This window comes from Equus caballus, chromosome 15 (assembly GCF_041296265.1).
Source record: "Equus caballus isolate H_3958 breed thoroughbred chromosome 15, TB-T2T, whole genome shotgun sequence".
NCBI lineage: Eukaryota > Metazoa > Chordata > Mammalia > Perissodactyla > Equidae > Equus > Equus caballus.
Window position 1 is genome coordinate 35,191,931 of NC_091698.1, and position 17,723 is coordinate 35,209,653.

At 39.9% G+C, this 17,723-nt stretch overlaps 1 protein-coding gene across 4 annotated transcripts in view; it reads right to left on the reverse strand.

Annotated features, from left to right (window-relative positions):
- Positions 1–17,723, reverse strand: part of DNAH6 (dynein axonemal heavy chain 6) — a 257,423-nt gene that overhangs the window by 124,121 nt on the left and 115,579 nt on the right. For all 4 annotated transcript variants that reach the window (XM_001916886.5, XM_070236219.1, XM_070236220.1 and 1 more), the window contains exons 36-41: positions 14,604–14,786; positions 13,922–14,065; positions 8,136–8,357; positions 6,940–7,087; positions 4,899–5,056; positions 3,326–3,457 (exon numbers count right to left, since the gene is read on the reverse strand). In XM_001916886.5, coding sequence (XP_001916921.3) covers positions 3,326–3,457; positions 4,899–5,056; positions 6,940–7,087; positions 8,136–8,357; positions 13,922–14,065; positions 14,604–14,786 — 987 coding nt within the window. The remainder of the gene's footprint in view (positions 1–3,325; positions 3,458–4,898; positions 5,057–6,939; positions 7,088–8,135; positions 8,358–13,921; positions 14,066–14,603; positions 14,787–17,723) is intronic.

Sequence of the window (17,723 nt, forward strand, 5' to 3'; positions counted from 1 at the left end):
GCTTCCTGGGCCCTCAACATGAGTTTAACATTCTCCATATTGCCTTTATTTCAAGTAGAACCACTCCAGTATATATAAAATAAAAATTTTACTATGTATATTATATATACATTATATATATGAAAAAAATTAAAATTCCAGTCTGTTTATTCTCCACCACACAAATATACATACAGCTATGTATATAATAGTTCATTCATCTGTCTTTTGTTTTGTTTAAATGTTTTAATGGCCACAGGTATACTCCTAAAGTGTGAGGTGGCTAAAAAAGCTAATTCTTTTCTTTTTTCAAAGATTGGCACCTGAGCTAACATCTGTCGCCAATCTTCTTCTTCTTCTTTTTCTTCTTCTTCTTCTCCCCAAAGCTCCCCAGTAAATAGTTGTATATTTTAGTTGTGGGTCCTTCTAGTTGTGGCATGTGAGATGCTGCCTCAGCGTGGCCTGATGAGCAGTGCCACGTCCACGCCCAGGATCCGAACCTGTGAATCCCTGGGCCGCGGAAGCGGAGCGTGTGAACTCAGCCAGTTGGCCATGGGGCTGGCCCCATTCTTCTGTTTATCATCTGTCTCCATGGTGGAGGCTCCATGAGGACAGGGATGGCATCTGTTTTGTTTAAAGTGACATACCAATGTCTGGCACATGGTAAATGCTCAACAAATATTTCTTTAATGAATGAATGAAGGGCTACTAAACTGATGTTCATAAGTTAAAATTAGCATGTCATTATGTTTACTGAGGACCACAGCTATTTAAAGCTCTTCGCATCTTTGCAAGGCTCCTTCTAAGAATATACACAGAAGATAGAGCCAGAAATCCCCACAGTTTTGGGGAAGGATGCTTTGGCATTAGAATATTAATAGTATTTTCTGGAGTTGATCATGGTTTTCAATTACTGCTGTTATATCTTTCTAATTAGAAATTACATCTAATTCAGTGACAATATTATCAGTTTAATTTGCTGTGTTCTCTTTAGTTTATCCTTAGAGTGTATAAATGACACATATTTTTGGCATGCACTAAGATGTGCATGAATTGTGGTTCAGGGAAGAGTCACCTATAACCACACACAATCCAAGTCTGTGCAAACCACGGCCTGTCAGTGCTGTGCTCCCTCTTCATATGTGGCTGCTTAATTTACAACAGACTCTCAGAGCAAGTACAGTGATATTACTGATTGCTTTAGAACTAATACGTGATTAAAAACATTACATATATATATATATATATATATATATATATATATATATATATATACTATAAACATACTCATATATAGTACTTAGACTCATTGGGTTCTTTTATAAAGTAGAAATCACTTTATATATGTTCCTAACAACAAATTGAATGTAACTTATTGATTTTGCTTTCCTTCAATTCTCAGTCATCCCCAAATTCTTTCTCCTCCACACAATGACAAAGGACAGGAGGGTAGGCTTGGGCTTCCTGGGCCCTGTTAAGAAGGGTTGTGATTAAAAATGAAGTTTGGGACCCGTGGATTTAGAGTTAGTCCTTTTCTCCTACAAGTAAAATACCCTGTCTACTCTGGTAATGAGGAAAATACACTTCCCCACTGAATCTAGTCCAACCCAGTGGTCCCCAGAATCTCTTAGTTTTGCCTCATTTCATTTCCCTTCCCACACACAGCTCGTGGGAGTTTTAAATAATAGCCTCTAAGTTAGAGTGGGAAGAAACAGTTCCTGCCTGTTTTCAGCTGTGATGTACTTGCTGGGTGATGTTCCTGTGAGTGACACATTCCTGTGGACAAGACAATCCCACAGGCAGAGGGAGGAGGCTGAGGGTCAAGCCCAAGCTCATTTCTGGGATCCCAGACTCCACCTTTTCCTTCCCACCCAAGAAAGCATTTTGGAATGATTAGAAGGACATTTTTGTTGGGATAACTTTTCATTTGCTTTAATTTATTCAAATATGAAATAATTAGCAAATTCAGTACTTTATCCTCAGGTATAAGTTACTAGGGACCCCCCTCACGACTGCCACATCACAAAGTGTGTCGGGATAGCATGGTTGGGAATCTCTCACTTCAAAATATACACATAAAGGTTCTCCACAAAAAGGAGGGGAATTAAAAGTCTTCTAATTTCTGTGTTGGTCCCTGTTACCCACTTCATGTCTTGTTCTATATTTGGTACTTAATTATAGGAGATAAGCTTTCATCATTTCATACTCTAAAGTCCTCTCCAAGAGATTTTCAAAATGTGGCAGTTCTTATATATCATTTTGGCATCAGCTCCTAAACAACTTATTGGATCTACTTCAAATTTATTAAAAATAATTTCCCATGGATGTAAGCTATTTCAATATGAAAACTACTTTCCATGTACTAATGGTTGAGTACGTGCTGGCTCCGTCCTTTCTCTCCTCTAATAGGGCCTCATTGGAAGGAAACGCCGATGCTGGTGACTGCAGAGGTCACTCACTCCTGCGTCACTGGCCCCCTGGCTCCTGGGTGATTGCCACCAAAGTCGGCTTCTCCAGACCAGCCACCCTACTGTCTCATTCTACCTGTATGTCCACTTTACCATTTCCTGCCTCTGTGACTGCCTTCACACACGTACCGTCTTTTCCCAGGATCCAGTCTCCACTGTCAATTCCCATCCTCCAGAGCTCAGCTCACAATCTATCTCCTTTAAGCCGACTTTGCCGATTGGTTATGGCATGCTCGCTCCAGTCAAGCTGCTTCAAGTTCTCTCATCATTCATTTCAAATAATGACTCACTGATTGAACACTCTTACAGGGCAGGCACAGGTATTCTCCCCACTTTAGGGTGACGAAGTGGCCCCTTAAGGAAGTTCGTACAGGCGGGAGAGATATAGGTGGTCCTTTTTGTTGGAGGTGGTGGTACAGTGGAGGCAATGGTTTCTGAGTTAGGTGTGTTGAGCTTGAGCTTGTGGGGTATCGAGGGTTGTGTCTGGTGGGCAAGTGGACACACAGACCTGGAGGTCAGGAGGAGATGAGCATGGTGGCAAGGGCTAGGCGGTGGGTGAGATCTGCTGAGAACTGTATGTGAAGTGCTAAGAGGCAAGGGCCCAGGACACAGCCTTCCTTAAAGGTCGGGGCTGTGTTTTGACAATTTTTCTGCATCCCTAAAAGTATCTCTGAGACCACAGACACAGAAGGCACTGGTGCAAACGCCCATCAGCAATGGCCCAGATGCCCCTGTGCTTACCTGGTTTCTGCTCAGGAAAGGGACACATGGGCTCCCTAGAAACACAACAGACTGTTTTGATGGTGTTTTGACTGTGGGAGTCTTGGAACAAATATGTTTTCTTTTCCCCCCTTGCTTAAGTTTAAATCCACGCTCACCTGGAAAATCTGTTTCAGACTGTGCTCCGAGGGCATCGGGAGGCACAGCATACTGAAGTGTCTGATGAAGCGGGGGGTCACAGGGTTGCGGCCACCGCCTGGAGGTGCACACGCTGATACAATCGTCACGTCCTGTGTGGGGAGAAATCCACTTGGGTCACCCAGCAAAGAAAGAGATGAGCTCTCCCCACCCCAATGGCAGCAGTGAGAACCAATAGTCTTTGAGGACCTACCATATGCCAGCATTGTATTACGTTTTCCTACAAATTATCTGACTTAATCTTCACAACAAACTCAGATCGCTATTGTCATCCTTATTTTGTAGATGAAAAAATCAAGGCCCTGGATGGTCAAGTTGCCCAACCTCACTCAGCTAACTCATCTACCTTGTGTAAATGCTCCTATGTAAAAATTTAATCTTAAAAAATTATAAGAATTTGTATCTTAAGTTAAAATATATTCATTCAACAAATACTAAGTATAGTCAATCCTTGTTATTTGTGGTAGTTGTGTTCTATAAAGTTGTAGTAACGCTGAATTAACGCACACTGAATCACTGCTCCTAGGGGAGATATGGTGTTGGTTAGGTTCCTGCAAGCCTCTGGGCACAACATTTTCATCAACTGATCAACACATGACATTGCAGTTGCCTCTGGCCTTGCCTCTCCTCTAGCCCATCCCTCCCCTGCAGCCAAGGGATCTTTCAACAGCATTTCCTTCAGAGGCTCTCACAACTTAGAGGATAAATCCACATTCCATGTCATGGACCATGGCCCCCTTGGGCTGACCTCTGCATCTCATGCCACTTTGGTGCTCCCATTCCATACTGCTGTGGTGTTCTATATTCCCTGCTTCTGTGATACAAACTGCTGCCTTTCCTTGCTTTGCCATGCTCTGCCTGCAAAATCCTGTTCCGACATCACCTCCTCTGGGAAGGCCTCTCTCAGCCTCAACCCAGCCCCTACCCCTGCCTCCTTCTTGTCTCCCTCCACTCATAACCCTGCATTATAAATACATGTCCATCCATCCTTTGAAGCTGAGCCCTCCGGCAGGCAGGGTCTGTCTCACTTGTCCACAAATCTCCTGAATCAAGTGCAGCAAGAAAGACTGAATGAACAAAATTACATATAAGAAAGCGAAGCCATATGTTGTGGGCTGAATTGTATCCTTGTCCCCAATCAGGTCGAAGTTCTAACCCCTAGGAGTGACTGAATTTGGAGATATGGTCTTTAAAGAGGTAATTAAGTTAAAATGAGGTCATTAGGGTGGGCCCTAATCCAATAAGGCTGATGTCCTTATAAGAAGAGAAGATTTGGACATAGACGGGAACGGAAAGAATACACGGGGCGAAGACTTCCATCTGCAAGCAAAGGAGTGAGGACTCGGAAGAAACCAACCCTGCTGACATCTTGATCTCAGATTTCCACCCTCTAGAATTGTGAGAAAATAAATTTCTGTTGTTTAAGTCACTCAGTCTGGGGTACTTTGTTATGGCAACCCTAACAAGCCAATATTCCATATTTTCTTGCTGTTTAAATTTAAACATGCAGATTAATTTAAAACCTAAAGTAACCTGTATTTCTTTCCAAAAGAGTTTGCTTCTGTCATAAAATCCATGGAAATCTTGATACTGCCGAAGTAATTCAATTGGAGGCTGAGAGCCATAGCGATCCAGTCTGGGCATGTTTAAGTCATCAACAAAAATCACAACTCGTTTGTTTCCTGGTGCTCCTGGGGAAATAAAGTGAATTTAACCTAAGAATCATGATTTGCCCTTGGAAAATGTAAGACAAAACTTAGGTAGGTGTTTGGACTCAGTGAACACCTGTAGGTCATAATGAGCTCAGTTCTTCTCTCGTGAGTGAGGAGGGCCCCAGAGGAGTCCTGCCTCGAGGAGGAGAGACCTCCCTCTGGCCCCATCCAGCCCCTGCAGGGAGATGTGGACCTGGCCCACATGTCCACACTGTCAATTGGTCCCTCCCCTTCACTCTCAGAGGTGCAGGATGATGTGAGCTCTCCTGTTTGGTCTCGACCTTTCTCAATCCCAGACACACCCACTGTCTCCACCAACTGTGCAGCATGAGCATGGGCTGAGGAAGGCCATTTTCTTTTCACGGTAGGAAGCAGAAGAATACCAAACGTTTCCTTACATAAATGCCATCTCACCATTCTCTACAGGGAAAACAGGGCTGGATATTCAAAAGCATCCTTATCACATCAGGGAAATCCAGTTGACAGTGGAGCTGCACAATGCCATATTTAACTTAAAGAAAGTCAATATACACACTCCTCAGAAAAAAAGAATGAGTGATAACAGAGAAAAGAGAACAATGCAAGCAGAGGGGGTGACTCCACCCACTCTGGAGTCATTGACAATTCCAAAGGAACTGAGACAAACTCAGTGTCCCGTTCCATCTTCCAGTCCCTGGAAGCTAAGTAGCAGGCTAGGGAGTAGGGAGGGGGGAACTCGAAGAGAATGATTCATAACAATTTGGGCCCCCACCAGAAAGACTTGCATCCATTGCTTTGTGCCTACCTGAGCAGGAAAAAGAGCAGAGAGGGGACAGTGAAGCAGCTGATATCCCCACAGCTTGGTGCAGCAGGCCCTAATAGATGACGGACAACGTGGAAGGCAGCTGAGCTTGAGCTCTGGCTGTTCTCCACACAGGAGGGCTGTGAGCTTGGCAAGTGGACCCCAGTAGCAAGGACTGGGGGATGTACCCCTGGAGGGTGGGACTGAGTGGGGGCTGAGATCCTGATTCCCAACCTCAGGGAACCTTCTAGTGGGGAGGCCAATGCTTGTCCTGTGCACAACTCTTGTGGGAGCCCTTCAGAGAGCCTGCTCCTGGAAGCCTGCCACACAGAGAGATGGACAGTCAGTGCCAGCCAGATAAGCAGGGACGATCCACACAGAGACCCATCTAAATGCCAGGTAGGGAGAACTCTTGTCCTTTCCTTCTCTTCCCATCACAACACACCGGAGCTTCCTAGAGGGAGGGTGGGGAAGAGTAAAAGAGCACCCATGCCCCCTCCACCTCCAGCACCTCCAGCCACAAACCTGGCTTACGACAGAGGAGAGGAAGAGCTTTACATTGGGTATGAGATTGAAGCTTTACATTGGACCAGACTCAAAATAACTGCGAGTCACGCTATTTATCTAAGCAGTTAATAAGGGAGCGTGAGGGGGACCCCACAGAATCTGGCTGAGAGCACCGACTGAAGGAAAAACCAAAACAGTTTCAAGCTTATTCCCCGCTGGGTTCTGATAACTCAAGCACCAGATATAAAAAGGTTTGTCTGTCTGTTTGTTTTTAAATAAAGTGAATTCAAGGCAGAGTTGAAGGTAGAGCATGGGTGGAGAGAGGGAGAGCCACGGAGGGATGGAGACTGAGGATGTTCTGGGTGACCGGTGACACTAGAAATAAACTACTTGCTTGCTAACAATAAGATATCTAGATGTATAGCACAGAAAAAAATACTGTTAACAAAATCAGCTTTACAAATAAATTAAGTAAAAAAAGAATCCCGTTGTAATTTTATTACATGTACTGTTTTTGTGATTTATTAGCTTATTAATAAACAATTTGTGTGAGAGAAATGAAAATAATTCTTACCTAGAATATTTTTTCTTTTTCTTTCCAGTTTTGACTCAATGATCTCTTGTGTTCTTGCAGATGAAGTTTGAGCAGAAAAATTTAAATAAACAGGAACATAGCCAGCTGATTGTTGAATTTTATTTAGCAATCCTTTTGCAATAACAGACTTTAAATTAAAAAAATGTTAATTAACTTCACATTCAATATATATCTTTCGGTTGACTATCTCAGTAATAATCCAGTACAATGAGTAAAACACAGGATCAAGGGGCCAGGCCGGTGGTGTAGTGGTTAAGTTTACACGCTCTACTTAGGCGGTGCAGGGTTTGCGGGTTTGGATCCAGAAAGCAGACCTACACACCGCTTGTCAAGCCATGCTGTGGCAGCACCCCCACACACAAAACAGAGGAAGACTGGCACAGATGTTAGCTCAGTGACGATCTTCCTCACCAAAAAAAACACCCAAAGCGACAACAATAACAACAACAAAACAGGATCAAAGGAGAGAGGTTAAAGCCAGATTGAAACGTCTGCCTTTCTCTTCCTGGAGATTCCATTTAATTATATTTATCAGAGCCAAAGACATATTCTAATCACCTCTATCTCAGCAAAAAGTTTTTATCTCAAGTTTCAAACCAAAATCCATCTTGGGTACTATTCAAGTCAATTTGATAGCAAGAGTCACAGAAGGACTCAAAATTTTTTTAGAAGTAATTTAGAGGGGGAAACAGCGAATCTCCATTTATGTAGACTCCCCTAAAACCAAGAAGACCAAACAATCAGCATTTCCCCTAGACTTTTTTCAAACACCATTGCTGCGTCAGGTAGAAATAAATGGGCGGGAGGGGACATACTTCACCAACAGTCTCTTGGGGACACAAACTGCATTGGCCAATTCCCATCCTAACCTGTGCAGTGGCAGCCCCAGAAACTCCAAGGGATACAACACAAAAGCCCCCAAAAACAAAACTTTCGTCCACAGGGTTCTCTGGTTTATGTGATATTGACACCAAGGATTTATTCAGAAACTGGTAAACTTTGGAGTAATTCCCAAGATTGATATAGATTCAGCATAGTTACGTTCTTCCTGGAAAAGATGATCAAAATTCAAAAGAATTTCCCCTGAGAGGCAATGTATTATCTCTGAGGCTTACAATCCTCAATCCGTCATGCCCTCATTGGACAGACCCTCTTGTTTGATGTAGGTTTCCTACCTTGCCAACTCCAGTTATTCCGGTAAACAACACTGAATGCTTGACTGCCAGTAGTTTTTCCATTAGATACCCAAAGCGCACGGTGTCAGTTGTGGGGACGAGCATTTCAAAAAATGGAACCTCTCGGCTGTACTTGAAGGTGGGTATAATTCGTTCCCAGGGATCCAGCCTTTTGGTGTCGAAGTCCATGTGAATGCTCCACAGATCGCCAGAACTGGGAAGCTAAAGCATAAAATAAAACTCCACTTTCAATAGGATTGACACACGCAATAGAAATATTCACACAGAAACAAAGGCAGTCATAGAAGATGAAAGGATTTGGATTTTTTTTCTTTGTAGAGAACAAGTTGTTTAGGTATCAGAGTAATTTTTTAAGCACAGTCATGCACCACAATGAATGAAAAAAATCTGATATATTGATTATATTAAAACCCCATGTTAGAATTGTATAGCATTTTCAATTCAATTCAACATTCAGGGGCTTACTCCATGCCAAATACTGTGCTTAGTGCTGGGAGCAGATGCTGAATGAGATCCAGCCTCTGCCTTCAACGACCTTAAAATTCACATGGCAACACAAGGACATCAGTTAATATACATGGAGAAATAAGGGTTCTAAAGGACTTCAGTACAATCACAAAGGAGGGATGGCTCATTTCTACTTGGAGGGGAGTTGTGGTGGTGGCTGGAGATTTAGGAAGGTTTTTAAGGGGTAGTGATGCCACAGTTCAGACTTGAAAAACAAGCAAGAGTCAGATGGGCAAAGAAGGGATGCGATGGGGATGAGGAAGAAAGGATCAGGGTTTAGGCTCAGAAAACAGGTTGGGAAGGCTGGAGCCATGGAAAGTGTCATGCATGCTGGGAACTATGAGAACTATGAATTACAGTGAGAGATGAATCTGGGAATACAGACTGGCACTAGGTTATGAAAAGCCCCATTTATTAAAGTAAAGAGTTTGGAGTAAGAGATAAGTGAAGAATTCTAAGTAGGTGGGTGACATGATTAGACTGCATTTCAGAAGGTTCAATCTGGCAGCTATATAGAGCAGTGGTATTTCAAGCTTATTTGACAGTGATTCTTAATAAGAAATCCATTTGACATGGTGGCCTAGTACTTACATATATATGTGTATGTACAAATATGTATAATATTTACCCCTATTATCTGTAATCACTCCATTTTCTAGTCTATTCTTTTTTCTTTCTTTCTTTCTTTTTGTTTTTGCTGAGGAAGATTGGCCCAGAGCTAACATCTGTTGCCAATCCTCCTCTATTTTGTATGTGGGTTACCACCCGATGAGTGGTGTAGGTCCATGCCTGGGAACCAAACCCGGGCCTCCCAAAGCAGAGTGTACTTAACTTAACCACTAGGCCATGGGGCTGGCCCTCAACTTTTAAAATGTTTCAGGGACTGGCCTGGTGGCACAGCAGTTAAGTGTGCACATTCTGCTTTGGCGGCCCAGGGCTCGCCGGTTCAGATCCTGGGTGTGGACATGGCACTGCTTGGCAAGCCATGCTGTGGTAAGTATCCCACATAGAAAGTAGAGGAAGATGGGCATGGATGTTAGCTCAGGACCTCAGGGCCAGCAAAAAGGACCTCAGCAAAAAGAGGAGGATTGGCAGCAGATATTAGCTCAGGGCTAATCTTCCTCAAAAAAAAAAAAAAGTTTGAGTTATAACGCTTTTTGTCAGATTTTAAGAATCCAGTTTGAAGTTTTTACATACGTAAATTTCAATGTAACCACCCTTGGATCATGAAATAGAATAGATCATGTCCAGCACCTCAGAAAGCTCACTTCCTCCCCTTCCCTGTCAATACCAGCCACACATGCATCCTCCTCTGAGGTAAGTCACTAGTCTACCTGTCTGGTCTCTTTGTCCACCCTTGTGCTAATACCACACTCTCCTAATTATTGTTGCTTTATAGTCTTGAATTCTTGAAGTCATGTAGTTTAAGTCCTCCAAATTTGTTCTCCTTCTTTAAGACTCTCTTGGCTATTATAGGTGCCTTACATTTTCATGTAAATTTTTTAATGGGATTGTCAATTTCCATAAAAATCTATTGGGATTTTGTGATTGGAATTGTCTTGAATTTTCAGAATATACTGGGGAGAACTGACATCTTAATAACATTGAGTATTCTAATTTATGAACATAGTATATCTCTCCTTTTATTTAGATCTTTTAAAATTTCTCTCAGCAATGCTTTGTAGTGTAGAAGTCTTTCACATCTTTCATTAGATTTATTCCTAAGTATTTGATATTTTGTTACTATCATAATGGTATTGGTTTAAAATTTTATTTTTTGACTTTTTGTGGATCTTGTATCTAATGGCCTTGCTACTTTTTTTTTTGTAAAGATTTTATTTTTTTCCTTTTTCTCCCCAAAGCCCCCCAGTACATAGTTGTATATTCTTCGTTGTGGGTCCTTCCAGTTGTGGCATGTGGGACGCTGCCTCAGCGTGGTTTGATGAGCAGTGCCATGTCCGCGCCCAGGATGTGAACTGACGAAACACTGGGCCGCCTGCAGCGGAGTGCGCAACCTTAACCACTCAGCCACTGGGCAAGCCCCATGGCCTTGCTACTTTACTTATTAATTCTAATCATTTTTTTGTAGATTCTTTAGGATTTTCTACCTATTCAGTTGTGTTTCCTGCAAAGAATGACAGTTTTATTTCTTTCTTTCCAAAGTTTGTTTTATTTCTTTTTCTTGCCTTATTGCACTAGCTAGATCTCCAATATAATGTCGACTAAAAGTTGTGATAGTGGCTATTTTATTTTTAAAAACTGAATTCTAACTCTTTCAACTGATTTCATGACCAATTAATAGATTGTAACCTGTAATTAAAAAAAAACACTTATCTAGAGGTGAGTTAGACAGGACTGGAACCACGGCAAGGGAATAATAAATAGGGTATTTTAACACACCAGAAAACAAATGAAAAGAACGTGAGTTATCCAGAGGTAATGAGGACAAAGAGAAGAGGACATATTTGTAAAAAAATAATTAAAAGAAAAAATTCACTCAACTTAGTGTTTCATTGGCTATGGGAAGGTTAGTAAAGAAGGAAGACTCTATAACAGTCATTGGGTTCTAGCTAGTACTGGGTGGCTGTAAGACCATAAATTGAGACAAGGAATACAAATCCAACAGGCTATTCATTTGGGATTTGCAGACAGAAGTAGGAATCCACTTTCTCATCTGGACTCTCTCCTGTTATCCAAGCAGCATTACCACTGCCAGGACAGGGGCTGGCACTATCCTGCTAAATATCCTCTGGTCATAATCCATCAATAGCTTCTCATTGTGCCCAAAGGGAAAAGCCAAAGTCCTTACAATGGCCCATAAGGCCCTACATGTTTTGCACCCCTGCTATCTCTCTGACCTCATCTCTTACTACACTCTCACTTGGTCATTCTGCTCTGACCTCACCAGCTTCCTTGCTGTTTCTCAAAATTGCCAAGCAATTATTTATTGAGTAAAGGCCTTTGCTTTTCTTCCTGACTGAAATGTTTTCCCCCTCAATAATCACTAGCTCTTTGACTTTCTTCAGGATGCTGTACAAATTTGACCTTATTAACAGAGTTTTCCTGACTACCATATATGAAGTAGTACCCCACTGTACCTTGGCTCTCCCTATCATCCTTACCCTGCTTTATTTTTCTCCCTAGGACTTACTGCCACCTGATATATTGTATATTTGTTTACTGCTGACTCCCCTCAATGTGATGTAAGAACAGTGAGATTAAGGACTTTAGTTACTTGCTTTAGTCCCAGTATCCAGAAGGGTGCCTACCATGTAACCAGTTTTCAGTAAATATTTGTTGAATTGAAAACTGAATATTTGCTCTGGGCCATCTCCTACTGCCCTTTATGACCCCAGATCATTTCCCTTGACCCAGAGGAGTCTGTCTCTCTGTCTCAGATTCCCAATGGTCCTGTTCTGGTCCATCCTGTCCAATTATGATACAATCATTTTGAAGATCCAGCAGAGTTTCATATCTACTAGAAGGTCCTCATCCATAGGGCTTAGCTTCTTGACTTCAGGAATTTCTTTTCTTTTGGCAACTTTTTGTTTTGATATAATTTAAAACTTGCAGAAAGGTTAAAAGAATGGTACAAAGACCTCCCATATATTCTTTACCTTTATTAACTGTTCACATTTTGCCCCATTTGCTTTGCTATCTTTCTCTCACTCTATGAGAGTCAGTTGCATACGCTATTCCACCTTACCCTAAACACTTAAGTGCGTGCTTCCTAAAAAACAAGGATATTTTCTTATATAACTACAGTAAAATAATCAAAATCAGGGAATTGAATACTGATATAATGTTATTATCCAATTTACATTCCATATTCAAATATTGCCAATAGTTTTAATAATGTCATTTTAGCTATATTTTTCCTGGTCTAGGATCCAACCTAGGATATTGCATTGCATTTACTTATATCTGTTTAGTCTCTTCATCTGGAAAAGTGCCTCAGCTTTCCCCCATGACAGACATTGTTGAAGAATACAGGCCAGTAAATTTTGTAGAAAGCTCATCAGTTCGGGTATTCCAGGTGTGTCCTCATAATTAGGTTACACATTTTTTAAAGGAATACTTCAGAAGCAAGGGTGTATCCTTCTCACTGCACCATATCAGGAGGCACAGGTTTGTCCTAATATTGATGATGTTAAATTGATCGCTTAGTTAAGGTGATGTCTGCAGTTTTCTTTACTGTAATGATACTATTTTTCTCTTTGTAATTAATCAGTAATTTGTAGGAGATGCTTTGAAACTATGTAAATATTGTTTCTCATCAAACCTTCACCCACTAGTTTTAGCATCCACTGATGATTCCTGCTTGGATCAATTATTACTACAATGGTTGCAGAGTAATGACTGTCTAACACCATCATTTCTCCTATACAGATTAGTTGGTATTCTACTGTAAGGAAGAGATCATTCTTCTCCTCTATTTATTTATTCACATATATTTTGATTATCAGTATAGATTCATAGATTTTCATTTCATTCAAGGCTTATAATCCTGTACTATTGTTATTTATTTTGATGCTCAAATCTGCCCAGATTTGGCCAGTGGGAATCCCTTCAAATTAGCCCCTGTGTTCTTTTGACATGTGTCATCATTCTCCAAGCACTTCTTTATTATCTGACATAAGAAGATGCTCTAGGCTCATCTTGCACTTTTCCTGCCCCAGTCCCGGAATCAGCTATGTCAATATGAAGCTTTAGTTCCTTTTCATGGAGAGTAGTATTTAGACATTGGCATACTAGGCATGCTCATTGCTGCTGGGGTGTCATTTCTTCTAGTTCCTCTCACCACGCGGTTCCTCCAGGAACACACAGTGCATTCTAATCTTTCTCCTTCCACACTTGCAGATCCCTTCTTTAACAGTGAGAAACCTGGTTGCTATTGTCCTCAATATATTTATTCATTTGCTCAATCTTAGAAGGTATAGAGAGTAGTTTCATAATTGCCAAACTATAACACTGTGAAGAAATAAATTTACTAGCTAGAATTCAATATTCATTTATAGTAGGGAGTTTTTATATACTTTTACACCATTCTCTCTTCATATGGCTGGAAGAGGACTCCTAAAAATTTTAGTACCATAAATGTTATCTATGGTTTAAAAAAGTGAGTAATTTTAGAAACCCTTTTAGTGAAGAATTTATATTTAAAGAACTAAAGCTTTTAAAATTTTAGTCTTGAAATTGAATTTTAATGACTCAGAGTGATTATGTTAAAGTTAAAATTAAAATTATTTGGCTCTTACCCTGGCATCAGGATTATCATCAAATTGTGTTCTAATAAATGTATCGAAAGAATCCCAGTAGTTTTCAGTTAGATTTCCACCCAAAGACCATAAATAACAGAATACAAAAGTCTGACACAGTACAGTGTTCAGTTTTGTTTGCTCCTGAAAGAACAAAGAGAAAGAATTTTAATATCTTATATGTTAACCAAATTGCAAAGTCTAAGGACTGTTTTCTTTTGTTCAGACTCCTGCGTTTTTAAAAGGGCACAGGGTATGTTTCTCCTACTTCATTCAATGGTTCACAGAGTGACGTTGTATAGCAGTCCATGTTTAAATACTCCGATGAGAAAATGAATGGCAAGAAGTAGGCAGAAAAAAAGCTCAAGGCTGTCTTTCAACTGACTATTATAACTTTGTTTATGCTGCATGAACAGATTTAAGCAGCTACTAGATAGACACATATTGGGAATGTGTTGGAGACTGTAAGGGAATTTAAATATGAGTAGGGGAGTAAACTATAGGCTCTCTAAAATTCCTTCCAACTTTAAGACTCTATGAATCTACACAGTCATTTGTCCTCCAAAAAATTACTTTGAAAATCAGATGATCCTATTACACAAAATTTAGAGTTATTTATTTGCAATGCATCTACAATGATCTCATTTTCCTAGCTTCATAGGAGTAAGAAAACTCTTCATACCATTATCAAATTAACTCCATCTTTCCCAAGTATCAAAGACTCCAGCAAGCAACAGAGGGTAGTAACTTTGCTGATGTCCACTTGTGGGATTGCTTGGCTGCATTTTTTATTGATAAAATTTAAACCATCATCAACATAACGCTGGAAAAGATTCAATATATATTCTCGGGTTTCTTCACTCAGCTGAAAATGAAACAAAGAATATTTTAACAAGACCAGGTGAAATATATAATTAAGTTTAGAAACAAGTTAGTTCAAACACATATTGCAATATATCCTGTGACTTTTACACTAAAGCATGTAGCACCACAGATATGAAACAAATTAAACTTAAAAAAAACTTTCCATGACTTGGAAGGGACACACGGGAGATTCTGGGTAGCTGATAATGTCTTACATCTTGATTTGGTAATGGGTACACAGATGTTTCTTTTATAATCATTTGTTAAATTGTCAATATATATTTCATGCTCTTCTATATTGATGATATCTCTCACAATCAAGAACAATGAAAAAGAACAACTATAAAAAGAAACATTTAAAACATCTTTGTAAGGTAAGGAATAATTCCCAAAGATTTTAAAAAGAATGTAGCCCCTCTCACCACCCCTATTCAACATTGTACTGGAAGTCTTAGCTAATGCGATAGGACAATAAAAGGAAATAAAAAGTATAGAGATTGGGAAGGAAGAAAAAAATTGTCTTTGTTTATAGGTAACATGATTGTCTATGTAGAAAATCCCAAAGAACTGACAAAAAATTTCTAGAACTAATAAGTAGTTATAGCAAGGTTGCAGGATACAAGGTTAATATGCAGAAGTCAATTGCTTTCTTATATACCAGCATAAGTAGAATTTGAAATTAAAAATGCAACACCATTTACATTAGCATAAAAAAAGAGAAATACGGGGCTGGCCCCGTGGCCGAGTGGTTAGGTTCGTGCGCTCCGCTGCAGGCAGCCCAGTGTTTCGTTAGTTCGAATCCTGGGCGCGGACATGGCACTGCTCATCAGACCACGCTGAGGCAGCGTCCCACATGCCACAACTAGAAGAACCCACAACAAAGAATACACAACTATGTACCGGGGGGCTTTGGGGAGAAAAAGGAAAAAATAAAAATCTGTCAAAAAAAAAAAAAAAAAAAGAGAAATACTTCGGTATAATTGTAACAAAATATGTACAAGATCTACATGAGAAAAACTATAAGATTCTGATGAAAGAAACCAAACAAGAGCTAAATAAATGGAGGGATATTCCATGTGCATGGATAGGAAGACCCAATATTGTTAAGATGTCAGTTCTTCCTAATTTGATCTATCGATTCAATGCAATCTGAGTCAAAATATCAGCAGCTTACTTTGTGGATATCAACAAACTGATTCTGAAGTTTATATGGAGAGGGAAAAGACTTAGAATACTGAACACAACATTGAAGACGAACAGAGTTGGAGGACTGATACGATCTGACTTCAAGACTTACGGTGAAGCTACTGTAATCAAGACAGCATAGTTTTGGAAAAAGAACAGACAAATCAATGGAACAGAATAAAGAACGCAGAAATAGACCTATACAAATATAGTCAATTGATCTTTTGACAAATAGTGCTGGAACTGGACATCCACACGCAAAGAGAAAAAACAAAAAAGAAAGAAGAATCTAGACACTGATAGGCAGAAAAAAAACCAGATAAAAAAGAAAACAGAATCTTGACACCAATCTTACACCTTTCTCAAAAATTACCTCAGAATGGATCATAGACCTAAATGTAAAATGCAAAACCATGAAACTTCTAGAAGATAACGAGGAGAAAATCTAGGTGACATTAGGTTTGAGAATGAGTTTTTACATACAACACCAAAAGCACAACCCATGACAGAAAAATTGATAATTCATTAAAATTAAAAACTTATGCTCTGTGAGAGATATTGTTGAGAATGAAAAAACAAGCCAGACTGGGAGAAAATCTTTGCAAAATACATGTCTGATAAAGAACTTGTATCCAGAATATACAAAAAACTCTTAAAATTCAACAATAAGAAAACAAACAACCCAACAAAAAGTGGGCAAAAGATTTGAACAGACACCTCATCAAAGAAGATATACAGATGGTAGGGCTGGCCTGGTGGTGTAGCAGTTAAGTTTGCTCATTCTGCTTTGGTGGCCTGGGGTCTGCTGGTTTGGATCCCAGGCGTGTACCTACGCACTGCTTATCAAGCCATGCTGTGGTAGGCATCCCACATACAAAGTAGAGGAAGAGGGGCACAGATGTTAGCTCAGGGCTAATCTTCCTCAAAAAAGAAAAAAAAAGATTTACAGATGGCAAATAAGCATATGAAAAGACACTCAACACTATATATTAGAGAACTGCACATTTAAACAACAAAATACCACTACACACTTACTAGAATGGCTAAAATCGAAAACACCAACATCACCAAATGCTGGTGAGGATGTTGGAGCAACAAGAATTCTCATTCATTGTTGGTGGGAATACAAAATGGTACAGCTACTTTCGAAGACAGACTGGCAGTCTCTTACAAAGTTGAGCATAGTTTTAACATATGATCCAGCAATCGTACTCCTGGATATTTACCAAAACGAGTTGAAAACTTACATCCGCTCAAAAACCTGCACGTGCATGTTTATAGGAGCTTTGTTTATGATTGCTAAAAACTTGGAAGCTTTGAGATGTCTTTCAGTATGTGAATCCATACAATGGAATATTATCCAGCACCAAAAAGAAATGAGTTATCAAGCCACAGAAAGACACGGAGGAAACTTAAATGCATATTACTAAGTGAAAGAAGCCAATCTGAAAAAGCTACATACTGTGTGATTTCAACTATATGACATCCTGGAAAAGTAAAACTATGAAGACAGTAAAAATATCAGTGGTTGCCAGGGGTTGGGAAGGAATGTGGATGAATGAATAAGCAGAGCACAGATTTTTACGTCAGTGAAAGTGTTCTATATGACACTATAAGGATGGATACATGATATTATGCTGTTGTCAAAACCCATAGAACTGTATAAGGCAAAGAGTGAACCCTAATGTAAACTATGGACTTCAGTTAATAAGAATGTATCAATATTGTTTGATCAATTTTAACAAATGCACCA